Source organism: Mus musculus, chromosome 6 (genome assembly GCF_000001635.26).
Source record: "Mus musculus strain C57BL/6J chromosome 6, GRCm38.p6 C57BL/6J".
Classification (NCBI taxonomy): Eukaryota; Metazoa; Chordata; class Mammalia; order Rodentia; family Muridae; genus Mus; species Mus musculus.
The window spans coordinates 73260903-73277480 of record NC_000072.6 but is presented as its reverse complement, the minus strand read 5'-3'; the positions used below and the strand labels follow the sequence as shown (position 1 = coordinate 73277480).

The 16578-nt window shown below is 45.4% G+C and overlaps 1 protein-coding gene across 1 annotated transcript in view; it reads right to left on the bottom strand.

The window, feature by feature from the left end:
* Nucleotides 1-573: 573 nt before the first annotated feature.
* The window catches only part of Suclg1 (succinate-CoA ligase, GDP-forming, alpha subunit), a 28403-nt gene continuing 12398 nt past the window's right edge, over nucleotides 574-16578 (bottom strand). Inside the window, exons 4-9 of the mRNA NM_019879.3 lie at nucleotides 13461-13673; nucleotides 13194-13251; nucleotides 8083-8166; nucleotides 6359-6510; nucleotides 2092-2280; nucleotides 574-799 (exon numbers count right to left, since the gene is read on the bottom strand). Of these exons, the coding sequence (NP_063932.2) occupies nucleotides 773-799; nucleotides 2092-2280; nucleotides 6359-6510; nucleotides 8083-8166; nucleotides 13194-13251; nucleotides 13461-13673 (723 nt within the window). The 3' untranslated portion in view covers nucleotides 574-772. The remainder of the gene's footprint in view (nucleotides 800-2091; nucleotides 2281-6358; nucleotides 6511-8082; nucleotides 8167-13193; nucleotides 13252-13460; nucleotides 13674-16578) is intronic.

Genomic DNA, 16578 nt, shown 5'->3' with positions numbered 1-16578 from the left:
ATGGAAGTTAGGGTTGGGCGTGTCACATTTAGCGACAGATTCCCACTGGAATTTCCAGTCAATAAACTCTTTTTAAACATGAGGCTGCACAGCCAATGGTTTTCTTGCTTCTTGCACTGAATGTCCAAATTTCAAGCTAAGATGGATGGCGAGGAGGTGGCCCTATGACCAGCCACGATGAAGCACTTTAGTAAGTACTTTCCATTTCCCAAGAGCAGCAGCTTCCGATCTGTGACAATGGTGGCAATGGTGATGGGAGAGGTTCTGAAGGAGGTCAGGGTTGCTTTCCTACATGCTAAAGACTAAATACATTTATCTCCTACTTCTGGTGAGCCAGACAGTGAAGGCTTACATATGACTTAACTATGATTCAAAGGTCCACTAAGGTCTTTGAAATAAAGAGTTGTTACAGTCTCATTCAGCTAAAAGTCTGGCGTGCCTTCCACAGAGCCATTAGCCTGCACAAGCACACATGCCCTTCCATCCCCCCACAACCCCACTCCACCGCCACCACCACTACAACCACCACCACCACCGTAGCCACTGGAACAATAAAAAGTCTTCACAGCCAAGTTCAAATCAAATGATAGATTTATTATCTGTCTCTGTTACACAGTAAGTGAAAATAGCTCAATTTAGGACATTCTAAAACTTGCCTGGATTTCCCACATACTGAGAGACCAACCAGTGTCAGCTGCATGGGCTGACAGCCTGGACTGGCCCTCACGTCTAGATTTCTTCCACAGCTTTAAAGAATTTCTTGTTGTGTCCTTCAAAGCATCTTCCTCTTTTCAAACTCCTTCACAAACAGGAAAGAAGAAAAAATGCAAATGACATTCATGGAAAAGTGATTTTCAAATTCTAGGTCACCATTAGGACCTCAGCTCTGCAGAGGTAAAATGTGTGGGAACAGGGACCTTGCTGGAAAACCAGCTACTTTCAAATCAGCCTTTGCTGGTATCAGTCTAAGCTCCAGACAGAGCTTGACTTTTTCCTTTAGACCCCGAAGCAAACAGGGCTGCTTTAACAATCCTTCCGTCTTCACTGCAGAACTACTGCATGTGGCTGATGGGCACCACTGTTTATCCAAACCTATACAATGTGCACCCACATGCAAAAGGCCCTTTAATAAGGCAATGAGGACTTTCTCAGAGACTAAAACGTAACACTGATTCATTTTGTATTTGAACAAAATGTTGAAAAGCTTAGAAATGCTTAAAACAAACAAATGCCCTAGACATAAGGAACAAACAGGCTAGCAGTCAGACTGCAGCAACAGCCACCAACTAAACACACTTTCTCATACTTTACTAATCACCCGCTTCTTCCAACCACTCAGGAATATGATATTGAAAGCACATGAGCAAAGACTTGATCAAACAAGGAGTCTGGCTTAGAATCCCTAAGACGAGGGCAAAGTTCACAACAAAGCAGAAATTTTGAATTCTCTGGAAACTGTTCCTATCTAGGGAAATAATTTGTGCCTATTTTCAGCTTAAGAGACAGGGTTTTGTTGTTAAGAGACAAATGTCATCGTGAGCTGTTGTCTTATCTACTGTTTGTTTTGTTTTGTCAAGGTTAAAACTCTCGTAAAGAGAGCAGGAGAGACATGATACTAAAGAAGACATACTGAGAGCACTGCAGACTACAGACTATCAACTGAGCGTGCACCACAGTGTTCTATCAGAAAGGAAAAGCCAAATGGTGGAATGCAGCTCCTCTAACTGTGGGCACAGGATAGGACCACACAGCCACTCATGGCTCGGCCCTGCCCTCCTCAGGCACCCACCCCCACACCTCTTTACTGTTGCTTCTTTGCTGAATTGCAGCCCCTCTCTGGAAACAGATGCCTTTGGAGTCAGGATGGCTATATTCCAAGGGTTCCCCTGGAACACCCCAATCATGAACCACAAAGCTACAACTCCTTCCACAGCCCAGGCTGCAATTCAGGATGCTGTTGCCTCTGAAATGCTTTGCACACCTTGTCAATGACAAAGGGCAAATGTCTCTCTTCACGTCAGGAAGGTTTTACATTAGGGCCTCAGAGCAGTGAGCTATGGAGAGAGAAGGACACAGCTATCGTGTGCTCACCTTATAAATGGTAGTTCCCAGCTGTGCGGGGGACATGCTGACAACCACCCCAGCACTCTGAAGAGCAGAGATCTTCTCTTTAGCGCCACCTTTTCCTCCAGCAATAATTGCCCCTGCATGGCCCATCCTTCTGCCAGGAGGAGCAGTTATACCAGCAATGAAGGACACTACAGGCTTGGCCTTTGGACCCTGGAGAGAGAGAGAGAGGTTGTGAAAGCTTGAAGACTAAGTCAGTCAAACTGGACCTCAAAGCTGTGACGTTGGCAAGCAGTGAATGGCTTAGGATGGGAAAGCCCATCACTCAACGCACACACTGAAGTCCTCTCCTTCAGGAGACTCAGAGCTCCACACCAACTCAGAAGTCACTGAGCAAGCACTTCCACCAGCCGGTAGCAGCGCCATCGGCACTTCATAAGCTGTTCCACACACACGCACCTGGGCCTTTCTTTTGATAAATAAAAAGTACATACACCTGAAAATTGTGTTTTGTGACTTATGACAATAACTTAAGACTCAAGATCAGGAGGTGGCCGGCTAGACTAGAGCGCAGTCTTGGGTTCACCACCTGCTGCAGGGCAGTGCAGGGGGACACTGTGTAAGCTTTGGTGCCAGGCAGCAAAGGGGCCAAGCGCCACATCTGTCACTGGGGAGCTTGGAGTTTTGAGCAGAGCATGCAGCTTCTGGAGACTCTCATTCTCGCAGCTGTAAGATGGAGACAGTGTTATTCTCGCAGCTGTAAGATGGAGACAGTGCTGCGCACCTTGGAGAGTTTTAAGATGGAGACAGTGCTGCGCACCTTGGAGAGTTTTAAGATGGAGACAGTGTTGCGCACCTTGGAGAGTAGTGGGAGATTTCAGGAGAGAGTGGATCTGATAATGTAGCCAGTTCATGAATAGCTACTGATGCTGTTTAAGAATTATTCAGAATGAGCTTCATGGAGACTTTTTTTTTAAATAAAAGATTGTATTTTCTACTTTAAAAAAAAAGACTCAAGGTCAATCGCTTATCTTACTTCACATCCTGAGTTGTTGTTATAGTTCTCATCCTTAATAAATGTCCTCAAAGGAAAAGATGAGGGGTGTTGGGACACAGGGAAAGACCCAAGACTCGCACTCAATTTCCTACTAAGGCTGTAAGTCCATGGACCACGCACATCACTAACATAGACCTGGACTTTCTTAAATATGAAACTACATGCATGACAGTCAATCATTCTTTTTACTTTAAAATTATACACTCTAAGAAAAATGAGCAAGGTTGACTTTATTCAACAAAAGTGCATTCTAGTATACAAAATTATTTACATAACTATCACTGCATGGGATTCTGACATTAAAAAATGCTAAAAGCCCTTAGAGATGGAGAGATGGCTCAGCAGCTAAGAGCATTGACTACTCTTCCAAAGGACCTGAGTTCAATTCTCAGCACCCCCTGCCAGCTCACAACTGCTCATGACTCCAGTTCCAGTGGATCCAACACCCTCTTTGGCAGACACTGCTGACTCTTATGTGACACTTTGTCTTAAGCTGCTTAAAATAAATACACTAGCTCTGTAAAACCCAACCAGAAATAATAAATGAAACAAACACATATTGCCACTAAACTTGTAAACAATTCAAAGAATTCAGAGTTGGGCCCTAATACACTTTAGTATTCAATTTGACAGTGTAACACGGTATCAGATTTTTTTTTTTTTTTCCTGAATAGAAAGCACTTTTTACTTAAGCTTACAAACTTTTCTGGAGAGATGGCTCAGAGGTTATGAGCACTCACTGCTCTTCCAGAGGACCTAGGGCTCAATTTCCAGCACACATATGGCAGCTCTCAAATGTCTGCAACTCCAGTCCCAGGGGATTTGACAACCTCACACAGCCGTGAATGCAGGCAAAACACCAATGCATGTAAAATAAACTAAATCATTTGTAAAAAAGAAAAAAGACAGCCACTAACAACCCACCCTCCTCACTTAGCAATACTCATCAGTGCTTTCTACAGGCTGTACAGAGTACCAGCACCCTGACATCCATACCCTGGAACATCAGACAGGGCACAGATCTGAGGAGGTGGCAGAAGAGTCTGCAAGAACTCACATGTGCCAAGTGGGGCCTTCAGCCACCCTGCCACAGTGTGACACATGTGAATGGACAACTTAAAAGAAGAGATGAATCTTCACTCATTGTTTCAGAGGGTTCCTTCAGTACACACTAGCATGCTCCTCCCCTGTGGTATGAACAAGCAAAGTGCGCCCTGCTGACATCATTGCAGCAGTAAGCAGAGAGAGCGAGGAGAAGGAGCAGGGCAAGATAATGCTTCAAGAACTTGCCTCTTCCTCCAACTGGGCTCCTCTCCTAAAGTTTCAGAACCTCCACAGTGCTAGCAGCCAGAGGCCACACCCTTTACATATAAGCTTATGGGGCACTTTACATCCGAAGTGGAAAATCCTGATTGGTTTTACTCAGAGAAAAAAGGCATCTGGGCCTGGGGAGAAACCAGTGGCTGGAGAGTAGAGTAGGGCATGACCGAGACAGTCCAAGTGAGCAAGATGAGGCTCAGTGTGGAGGGACGCAGGGTACTCGAGCTGAGGCCTCTGATCTGGATCCATCACTGCAGACACAGAGGGGGGTGAGAGCAATGAAAGAGACCCCTGAGTTGTCTGCCACGGATGGGAGAATGCAAGACAACCCCACAGCTTAGGCAGAGATGCAGGAAACAGCCCGGGACCAGGAGTAGGAGCAGGGAGGGAGTCTATAGGAGCCCCAGAGGATGTCAAAGGAAGTCTGAGGTCTAACTGGAGGCTCCTGGGAACCTTCCCAGAAACAGCACAACACTGCAGCTCAGTTCACCAAGGCTGCTCCCTAGGTTCCTGCCTCATACACCCAAGCGGTGCCAAAGCAGCAAGGCCAAGGAATGTCCTCAGCAGAAACGAGAATGCTGGGGGCTTAGGGAATGAAGGGAAAGGAAAGAGACCTGATGTTAGAGAGAGCTGGGCCACATCTTACAACTCTGTGGGGCTTTCAATCTCCCAGAAGACATGGACATTTAAAGCGGTCCTTAAAAGTTCCTGAAAGCACCAACAAGAGGAGGTGCACTACGTACCAGGCCTGCAGTGCCATGACTGCCTCCTTCCACACTGCCAGAGTCCCTATTTCTCTTCTGGCATTTAATTTATTTACTCCTCAGGTTTTGGTTTTGCTTTTTCCCATAAGTGCCAATGTGAAGTTATTCCGAATTTTAATTTTTTATCTTACTGTGTATGAATGTTTAGCCTGCATGGACACAGGCTCACTAAGTGTGTGCCTGGTACCTGTGGAGACCAGAAGAGGGCACAAGGTCTCCTAGAACTGGACTTGCAGGTGATTGTAAGCTACCATGTGGGTGTGGGAAACTGAACCTAGGTCTTCTGCAAGAGCAGCAAGTGCTCTTAAGCTCTGAGCCACCCCTCCAGTGCCATGTCTCCTCTTGCCTGGCTTCTTCTGCAGTCCCACCCTCCGCTGGCCTGGCCTCCTGAAGACCACTTGTCACCGTCATCAGCAGAAAAGGACACTTAACTCAGGCACTGCACACTTCTCTCCTCAGCTCTCAGACTCATTCACCAAGGCTGGACAGCAACCTGCTCCCAGCATGTGGCCCCTCCTCCCTCACCCTTACCGGCCAAATCCAGCAAAGCAGCTTAGCTCCCTGAGCTAACTGACAGCAATACAGCAGCACACTACTCCTTCACATATTTAACTGGAAGGCAGAGGCAACAACAAAGACTTCCCCAGGTGTACATAGGAAGCTTTTCTACTTGATCTTCAGTGCTGAGGGCTTTCTACAAGCAAAGACTAAAGTTAGCAGGAGATAAAAACAACAGAGAAAGATAGAAAAGAAAGGTTCTTTAGAGGGTCAACCTTGCAAAAGCCAAGGACATTTATTTCCCTTGGAATCTAGAGGAAGAACACCAGGGACAGCGGATATAAGCCTCAAATGAAATCTGGGCTTCAGGCTTCTGGCTTCTGGCCTAAACTCTCTCCTCTCAGCAAGAGTCCAACATTTCAACTACACAATGATGGGTGACGCCTGTAGGGGAGGGTTCAAAGTGGAGAAGCAGGGAACAAATGAACTCAGAATCTAGAACATCCTGAGTGTTAGAGAATAAAAAGCCTGGGCTTAAAGTGAGCTTTCATGTTTTCTTGAGAAATGAAATCTGTGAAAAATAAAGATAACCTCTGAAGCAAGCCCAGTGTCTGTCAGGAGCAGACAGCTGAGGTCTTCCACACATACTTACTGAGTTATGCTCCTTCAGAAACGCGGCAGCATTTTCTTCAGCGTGACCACCAATTTCACCAATCAGTATGATGCCTTCTGTGGCTGGATCATTCAGGAAGACTTCAAGGCAATCAATAAAATCAGTCCCATTAAAAGGGTCACCTCCAATGCCTGAGAAGGTCAAAGGATGTCAATATGAGTCAAAACTGTAAGGAGAAAGCGTAGAACTTACGTTAAGAAACGTTTTACTCCATTGTTATCCCGTCCCCTGCTCTTTAGTATTTCAGATGACGCATGGCTCTCACCACTCAAACCTCTCAAACCGACTCTCACTTATGAGACTGGATGCAGGTAAAAGGCGACAGGCTGCCCATGTTCACAAACCCAGTCCTCTTCACATAACCCATAAAACTACTCCACACTAACAACTGTGCCTTGAAAGAAATGGGTGTTTGGGGCAGTGAGTGTCTCTTGCCACTTGTCCTTGATTCTATTGCTTTGAGCATATACTTAATAAACCTGAAAACTCTGCTCAGAAAGAGAGAGCTTTTTGCATTATGTGCACCACAGGAAAAGCTAAAACAATGAACAGATGTCTTCCCACAGAGAAGTTCCTAACAGGAGAGGTACAGAGGAATGGCTGAGTTTGAAGACACTGTCAGTGAGCAGCAGGGCGGAAGGCTCCATAGCCCTCTTCTGTAGTTGGGAAATGGCAGCGCCTGCACACAGGCCTCTCCTCCGAGCACGTGACATTTAACAATGAGAACTTGGACAGCCACGAGGCAAATGTCCCCTACTCTCTGGCTGCCCATGTTCTTGTTCCAACACATCTTTGAGAAATGCAGCTGAGAACAGGCCATAGCACTGAGGAGGAGGCAGCCAGGGGTCAAGTCCTGGGCTCTGCTTCACAGGGGCAGACGGGCCACTGCTGAGTCCCCAACCCTGCTGCGGCATCATGATCCTCCATTACAAGGGGAGAACAGAGCCTTGAGAAGATGGAATCGGCAAGTCTGTTTCAAAGCCAGCTCTGAGTCCACATCACACCGAATGATATCATGCCTAACACTGTGTCCTGAAAGTAGAGAGGCTCAGCACATGTTTTCGATTTGAGTTTAATTGCTTATTGAATATTCCAGGGGCCTATTTTATTGTATTACAAAGAGATATTTTTAAAAGGCTTTTAAGATGTATTCTAAAGATTTAAAGATTAAAAAAAAATAAGAATCTTGTCTACTTTTCAGCAAAAAGAACAAAAAGGCAGGTAATTTCAAACTGTAAAACCTGCTGTGGCTTTTTAAAGTGTCCCGCAGTCTTGTATGGTACATAGAGAAGCCCTGGGCATGTAGCCGTCCTCAACCTTGACTCTGCCCAATAAGCTACGCACTAAAGCTTCAGCTCAGAGGAGCACCCAGGTGGCCCAGGGAGAGACAATGAGGCAAAGACTGCGATAACTATGAAACACAGGACATATTGTGATAGCACAATGCTAAATCTGAGGAGCCATTTCTTCACAGTAAGCAATATCAGAAGCTTTGGGCACAGTGCCCACCCTTCTGGTCACCTGTGCACTCTCTTAACCCAGAATCAAATCCTGAGAAACAGAAAATACAGCACCAGCAAATTAGCTGTGAGACCATAGCACCTTCCTACTGAAAGCCATCTGGTGTCCCTGTCACTGTATCATTCCATGAGTGGAATGCTCCATTGCTATGCTCCAAAAAAAGACTCCGGCCAAGCACTCACCAATACACAAGGACTGCCCCAATCCGACTTGGGTTGTTTGGTGAACTGCTTCATAAGTCAGAGTACCGGACCTGGACACGATACCTTAAAAGGAAGAGAGTAAAAACATCAGTCTGCATGGATGGCATATGGCCAAATGGTGATGAAACTAACACAGACTGTATACAATTCACAGCATGGTTTGCCACTTAGATCAATAGCAGCTTCAGATGAAGACGCAAAGGGAAGTATGTCATTAGTTAGGGTTGTTTTATGACTTTAAAACCAATGCCAAAACAAAGAAACAACAACAACAAAAAAAAAAAAAAACCTTAAAACCCCTCTTTTGGGAATTTTTACAGAGAGGATAATATTAATATGACCTTGGTAAGCTTTATCCTGCTTAAGGCAGTGGAACAGACTGGCTTTAGGTACCCCATCACTAAACCATGAAAAATCAGAATTAATTGTATTTAGCAATACTACCTACATCCTCCCTGCAACTGTTTTTCTAAGAATGTTCACATTCTTAGAATAGTTGGTAAGCTCCCTCCCTAATTCAGCCAGTCTCACATTTAACTTCCTTACTGCACCAAGCCTATGCTGAGAACACCTAACTTCACAACCAGGGTCTATGGTAGAAGAGCAGTTCAAGGGGCTTGCCTGCCCTGCCCTGCCCCGCCCTGCCCCACCCCGCCCTGCCCAAAGGCCACTAGTCCCAGGCAGCAATCCATGCAGTATTTACAACAGAGACATGATGCAGAGCTGGGATTCCCAACTATATACAAGCATAATTCATTTAAGTTGTTACAAAATATTAAAAATTTTAGATGTCACCGGGTGTGGTGGCACACGCCTTTAATCCCAGCACTCGGGAGGCAGAGGCAGGCAGATTTCTGAATTCGAGGCTAGCCTGGTCTACAAAGTGAGTTCCAGGACAGCCAGGGCTATACAGAGAAACCCTGTCTTGAAAAACCAAAAAAAAAAAAAAAATTTAGATGTCAATTAAAACACATCAGTGCACGACTCTGAAGCTCTGGCATGTCCACGGGTTACTGAATCTCCTCCTTTGGGTAAGACCTCATCCTAACAGTATGGCCTTCCTATAGGGCGAGGAGAATTCTTGTCTGACTAAAACAAAAGCCATGAGCATCAGCTAACCATGACCTCGGCTTCAGCACAGCCGTGTTCAATCTTAGGCCAAAAGCAGTGTGTCTCAGCTGTCACTGTATACTCATGGTCAGGATGTATGCTATCTATGCAAATGTACTCTTTGCCTGCCCTACATACTTAGGCACACAAGACTGCAGATTCTCCACATCAAACAGTAAAACTGGAAGCAAGCATGCCTGGACCTCCCACACATCACCCAGTTGTTCTTTTAGGTGAGTTCCACTCCGCTCCCTGACAGAGCTTCACCTCGTGGGGAACTCTGCACTGCCTCCCTAGCCCAGCACAGACCTGGCCTACTCCCTAGATGCGTCTACCATTCCCTTCTCCTAAGGGCCTCGTGCTCCTTCACGCTTCCCTACCTTTTCACATGTACTCTGCTTAAAATGGAGGGCCCACCTCTATCACCTGACAAGAACCACCAACTACCTAGCCAAGCCACACAGAAAGCTTGTGTGCTGCTTCCCACACAGGCCCTTCCTGGACTGTCCCAAAGGAATGAGATGGGATCTGCTTCTCTCAGTCCCGTTTCTGCTTTCTATTGAGCCTACTAACAGCGGGAGGTCCAGAAGTTATACCTCACGTAGCACACACAGTGCAACCCTAAGAATTTTCAGGTAAGAACAAGTCGTCCCACTGTGATGACTGCTCTTAGTTAACATTAATAGTTATGGTGGGAGGTAAAGAACACTGCCCCTAGCTATTATAATGGAGAAACAATCTAAGTGGGTCAAAGTTAGCTGCAGAGAATCCAACTTCAAGCCTAGAACAGCTAGCTTTGAAATGTGGCCTGGCTATTTCCTTAAGGAACCAACCAAGTAACAGTACAGTCTTCCCATAGCATCTTGAGAAAGTTTGTGAAATCCAGGAAGCAAAATAAGTCTCGGATAGACACAGACATAGTACTGATAAAAATGTTCCTGGCTCATTCTTCCCAAGGGAACCTCTTGACTAAGACTAACCTTTGCCTTCAGATAGAATGGCAGTCTCTTTCTTTGTGACCCCAAACTTATTTCTAATAATTTGGGTGCTCAGTCCAGGAATCTAGCTCACCTGAAAGAGTGCCTCAGACCCCTCCTCTGGGAAACATATCCTACCAATTCTTGTTTCTTTTTTTCTTTCTTTTTTTTTTTAAAGGCTTTTGGGTCCTGGGCCTTTGGCATTCTTCAAATCAGGAAAAGAATCCAGGTTTGGAAGTCTCTGGACAATACTGGGAGAGCCAGCCCAAAGAAAGTCCCAAGGGACCAAGACTGCTCTGTGCACAGGCCAAAGGGAAGAGATGCTGTGGGGACACCAAACAGTCCTGTGGTTGTCAGGGTGTCCTAGAGCTGGGATGTGCCTTGGACATTAAACTCAGTATAAGAAACATCCCTGAAGAGGGTTAAGCACAAGGTAAGTCAGGATGGGAAGATAAGTCTAGGTTATCTCCAGTTCCCTCAGAGAACCTGGGAAACCTTGGGGCAGATGTGGAGGAAGGACCACAGCCAGCCTGCGACATGGTTAGGTCTGACTGCCTTATATGATGCCATCCAGCTGCTACTTTTCTAGTTGGGCAAAAGTACCACAAGGCTACTTACGTAGTAAATTAGGATTAACTACTTTAACTAGTTGGTTCCCAAAGGTATTAAATTCCTGCCTACATAGGCAGGCACAGACCCATCTGTTCTCAGCCCATATAACACTCAAGTGGAGTAAAGAAGGCAGGCCAAGTAACAACTTGTGCCTGGGGGAGGAGGAAAAGCCAAGACACATGCAGATGAAGCTCACCGTGTCCATAGTTATAATATGGGCAGAGCCACACGGGACAGATATCGTGTTGACTTTTAGGGGATTGCAACAGTTATCAAAGATTCTGTAAAGCAGACTGCAAGCTCATCACTCTGGAGACCAACAAGGAGTCCCACTGACGGAGGCTAATATGAGCCCAACAAGAGATGCTAAAGGGCTTTGCTTTGGACATTTTAGAATCCTTTCAGACTGCAGTCAAGGATTTCCTTTTCTCCCTAGGTCTGACAGTTGGAGTCTTTTAAATAGGCCCTCTGAAGGGGTACCCCAATACTGCTGCACCTGACACCCAAAATTCAGCTGCAAGCACAGATCATCTTAATCCCATAATGGAGGTTAGGATTACTTCTCCAGAGGAACAAGTATGATAAGAACATGAGGTAAAATGGTCAAGTTTGGGCTAAAAAGATCCCAAGGAAAAGTATGCTGTTTCTTTATTGGCCAAAAGCCAGAGATGTCCTCTTGGTAGCTTCATGCCTGCTAGAGGCCAAAGATAGCACAAGTGCTTTGGGAGCTCGGAGCTCTGATCGGTCCTACACGATTCTCAATGCCTCTGTAGAAAAGCAGGATGTTAAAGCAGCAATAAGGGCTGAGGGAAAACCACTCCAGCTAAAGAGAATGGACGTGTCTGGCCTGGAGGCAGACCTAACAGTCAATGGGGCCAGGGAAATCTCCAGGCCAACAAACCACCCCTAGGAATGTGGGCTCACTTTAAGCCATGCTAATGGAAAACCTACCTCAGGATTAGCTTCTTAGCTGGCATCTTAATGAGTTTTAAGAAAACAGAGTTTTAAAGAAAAACAGAGTAAGAAAGAAAGAAAGAAAGAAAGAAAGAAAGAAAGAAAGAAAGAAAGAAAGAAAGAAAGAAAGATAGAAAGAGAGAGAGAGAGAGAAAGAGGAGAGAGGGAGGGAGGGAGGGAGGGAGGGAGGGAGGAAGGAAGGAAGGAAGGAAGGAAGGAAGGAAGGAAGGAAGGAAGGAAGGAAGGAAGGAACCAAGCAAGCAAGCAAGCAAGCTGGGCAGTGGTGGTGCATGCCTTTAATCTCAGTGGGAAGCAGATCTGAGCTCAAGGCCAGGCTTGTCAACAGTAAGTTCCAAGACAGTCAGGGCTACAAGGAGGTACTCTGTCTTGGGAAAAACAAAAACAAAACAAAACAAAAAACAAACAAACAAGCAAACAAAAAGAAAAAAGAAAACAAAGGATTGATAAGAAATGCCAAATATGTATCGTTTCAATCTAATCTTATGAAATTTGTGTTTTAGGGCAAGGAATTAAAATTCACCCAGTAAAAGCTTTGTTCATACAAAGGCCCAGAGCTCTATTCTAGGAATTGGATGCCCTGGAGCAGTGAGTGACCTTTTCTCCCTGGGAGCAGTGACCCTTCCCTCCTCTTCCAACTCCCCCAGCCAATTCTTTTCAGAGGAGCCAACTGAGTAGACTATGAGGCCAGGCCAGGCAGCACCTGAGTTAGACTAAAAGCCAAACTCACTTCCTGCCTCTGTGTGTTGGTCCAAGTGCACCCTCGGATCAAGGGTAAAGACTGAGAAGGCGCTCTTTGACCTCACCCATCAGGGGCATCACAACAAAAGCTGTTTCATCCCCCAAAGAGCAAGCACAAGTCTGCTGGAGAGGAGAAGCCTGGAGGAGGAAGGGTAACTGGGACTCTGCTGACGGAATACAAAGTAGCACGGACATCTCCTAGCACTCCCTGGCAACTTCCTTAAAAGGCAAGCATACTAAATGTGTGTTCTAGCAAATGTTGCCCTTCAGAAATCAAAGTGTATCCATAGCAAGGCCTGTATTTTAGTCTTGTTCCTAATGCTCAAACCTGCAAACAGCCCAGATGACCACTAAGAAAATGGATAAACAGTGGTAAAGCCACAGAGCAGGCAGGAGGCTGTGAGCAGGAAGCTGGTATTCACCACGAACACAAAATACACAGCAGAACCCAGAGTCTGAGCAGAAAAGGAACCACTACCCACGATCATCACTGGTTCCACAGAACTACAAGTGATTCTCAAAGAGGCCCATCATATTTGAGATATATTTCTGACTCACTGTAAGAAAAAATAACTTATTACAGAGACACATTGACTTACAGTCACCGTCACTGTGAGCCGAGTTAGGAAAGTGGAATTTCTATGTTTTAATCTATCAGAAAGTAACAGAGTCACTCACCTATTCTTCCCTTCTTGTGAATGTGGCCAGGCATGATGCCGATTTTGCATTCTCCAGGCTGGAGGAAAGTAAACTGCAGTTTCAGAAAAGTTCCAAAGAAAATTCTAACCCCTAAGTCACATGTGCACACCCACACCCGAGCACACACAAACACCCGAGCACGCACATGCACACGCGCGCGCACACACACACACACACACACACACACACACACGTACTTTAATTCAAAGCCATAGCCTTCTGACTTCCCTCCTACCCTACACTCACGTTGATGACGCCGGGGCAGTTTGGCCCGATTAGCCTCGTCGTTCCCTGGCGTGTCAGTCTGTGCTTGACCCGCACCATATCCTGCTGCGGAATACCTTCCGTAATGCACACAACCAAGGGAATCTCCGCGTCGATTGCTTCATTAATGGCAGCAGCAGCAAAAGGAGGAGGGACATAGATGACAGAAGCCGTTGCTCCTGTTTTCTCTTTGGCCTGAAACATTAATCACAACCGATTGAATCATAAATAAAATATATTCAGCAGCATAATTTGATTAATGTTTAGGAAGGGGTCACAGGCAGGCTATCCTCATTCCCCCATTCTGTAGTCCGTGACGTAGTCAAAAAAAAGAGCAGAATCCAAGCAAAGCCTCTCTGAATGCCATTGTGAATTTAAAGGTTCCGTACATCTTACCCTACAAAAGGACAGTAAATCTGAGAGCTCTTCCCAATTGCACCCACGCTCCCTCCTCCCTGGAGGATTGCACCTGTGCTCCCTCCTCTCTGGAGCTATGCACAGCTTCACTTTTCCTCCCCAGACTCACAAGACCTGGTGCCACCTATCCAGCTTCAAACTCTGTTTCTCCTTAGAAGAACCAGGGCCAGGGACCCCAGGTCTTCAGAATCTAGCCTTCAAACATCTATTTTAAATCCATGGTAAATATGACCAATGAACAGTAGTGTTCCCTTTTATATAGATTTATTTTTACGGTGTGTGTGTGTGTGTGTGTGTGTGTGTGTGTGTGCACACGCACCTGTGAGAGCTTACATTCATACAGGTGCTCTCTCTCAGAGGTCAGAAGATGTTGGATTTCTGGAACTTGAGTTACAGGCACTTGTCAGGAGTCCAATGTGGGTGCTGGAAAATGCCCAACTTAGATCTTCTAGATGACCAGCAAGTGCTCTCAACCTCACTGCTGGGCCATTTCCCCAGTGCCTAAGTGGAGTGTTCTCTTTTTTTTTTTTTTTTAAGATTTTATTCATTATTTTATTTATTATTATATGTAAGTACACTGTAGCTGTCTTCAGACACACCAAAGGAGGGCATCAGATCTCATTATGGATGGCTATGAGCCATCATGTGGTTGCTGGGATTTGAACTCAGGACCTTCAGAAGAGCAGTCAGTGCTCTTAACAGCTGAGCCATCTCTCCAGCCCCAAGTGGAGTGTTCTTACTTGACATTTCTTACTTAATACATACTTACTAGAATATAGCAAGTCAAACCAAGTGCATATACATACATGGCCACAGAGTAAGAATGTGAGTTAACAAAACAAACATTAGGTTTTAATGTTGTCACCCACCACGATGCAAAGCCTTTATACAAAGCCTTACGGAATGTAAATCTGACTACTAGTCTCCATTTGATAGTAACTGATCCACAGGTGGCCTTGCACATCCATCTTCTGCTTCCTTTGGGGTTTGGTTTTTTTTTTTGTTTTGTTTTGTTTTTTTTGCTGTTGTAGTTTTTCTAAGACTTGGTCTTTCTATGTCGCCCGGGATTGTTCTGTAACTTAGTATGTAGACCATGCTGTTCTGAACTCAAGAGATCCATCTATATGAGACTGCCAAAAAAAAAATTTTAAAGGAAAAAAAAAGATGCTGTGATCAAGAAACAGTAAATAAATACCACAGGTGTGGTAGTGCATGCCTTTAATGTCAGCAGACCAGAGGCAGGCAGATCTCTGAGTAAAGGCCAGACAAGGCTACCTAGAGACCCTGTCTCAAAACAAACCACCAAACAAAATATAGTAAGTTACCACACTAAATCACATGGCTAGGAAATAGCAGAGCCAATATTTAACCCTGAGTATATCTGACTCCACGGTGTCTGCTCAGTGCAGCAAAGCAGAGGATTCTCCATAACCAAAACGCGTTCGGAGGTTGTACCAAGGGATGCTACACAAAGTCTAACTACAGTGACAGACTGCATGGGCACACGCAGAGGAAAGACCACAGACAGTCTCTTCAGGGGTCACCCCGGGATGAGTCCGTGCTCCCAGACACCGAGCTTCTGACCACTATGTCCCCATAAACAGCATCACCTCAACAGTGTCCAAAGAGCAGGCACTGACAGCGCCTATAGATGACACGAAGGATTAGAAGTCATTTATGTTTTAACTCTCTCAGGAGAGAATGACAGGCCTGTTGTGGTGGCCTGTGCCTATAATCCCAGCACTCAGGACTCAGATACGAATCAGAACAATGGTCTCCACCTGGGGGTTACTACCACTTTGGGGATCGAATGACCCTTTCACAGGGGTTGTCTTAAGACTATCAGAAAGCACAGATATTTGCATCACAATTCATAAACGTAGTCAAATTATAGTTCTGAAGAAGCCAGGAAAACGATTTTATGGCTGGGGGTCACCACAACATGAGGACTGCATTAAAGGGTCACAGCACTGGGAAGGCTGAGGACCACTGGACTAGAGGACCATGGGTTCAAGACTATACTGGGCTAGTGAGAAGACCTCGTGGGGCAGGGGAAGCAACAATAAAGGGAATGAAGCAAAGGATGGAAATCAAGGCCAGGGCCAACCAGATCACAGGCATACAACATTTCACTGGAAACCCAAGTCCCCACATTCTCCTATCTCACGGCTACAAATACTTACAGATGCTGGCAACAAGTGCTGTACACGGGGAGTCATACTACACAATTAATGATTATTCATTCCGAAAGTTCTTTGTAAAAGATGAATAGGAAAATAAGAAACAATATTTGTCAAGGAACTTAGGATATCCAAATTTCACATCTGCCTGGGTCACAATGAATAACATATGAACTGATTGAACAAAACTATTGGTTTACAAAGCCTAAAAAACTGAAAGGGAAAAAAGACTGATTCACCTAAAAACCTGTATTTGTAATTTCTATATTTTAAACTTCCTGAAAAAAAAAATCACCTTAAAGAAACCAGCAACTGGTGAAAAAAGCAGACCCTACCATGTCATCTCAATAGTGTCTGATGGCACAGAACAGTCCGAGCCTGTCACGTCTCAGCTGGGACACCTCAGACAGACAGAACCCTCAGACTCTGCAACAGCAGCATCCTGGGCTGCCATAAGGGCACCTGCTGTGGGTATGCAAGGCCTGGCTGGGGCACTGTGCATG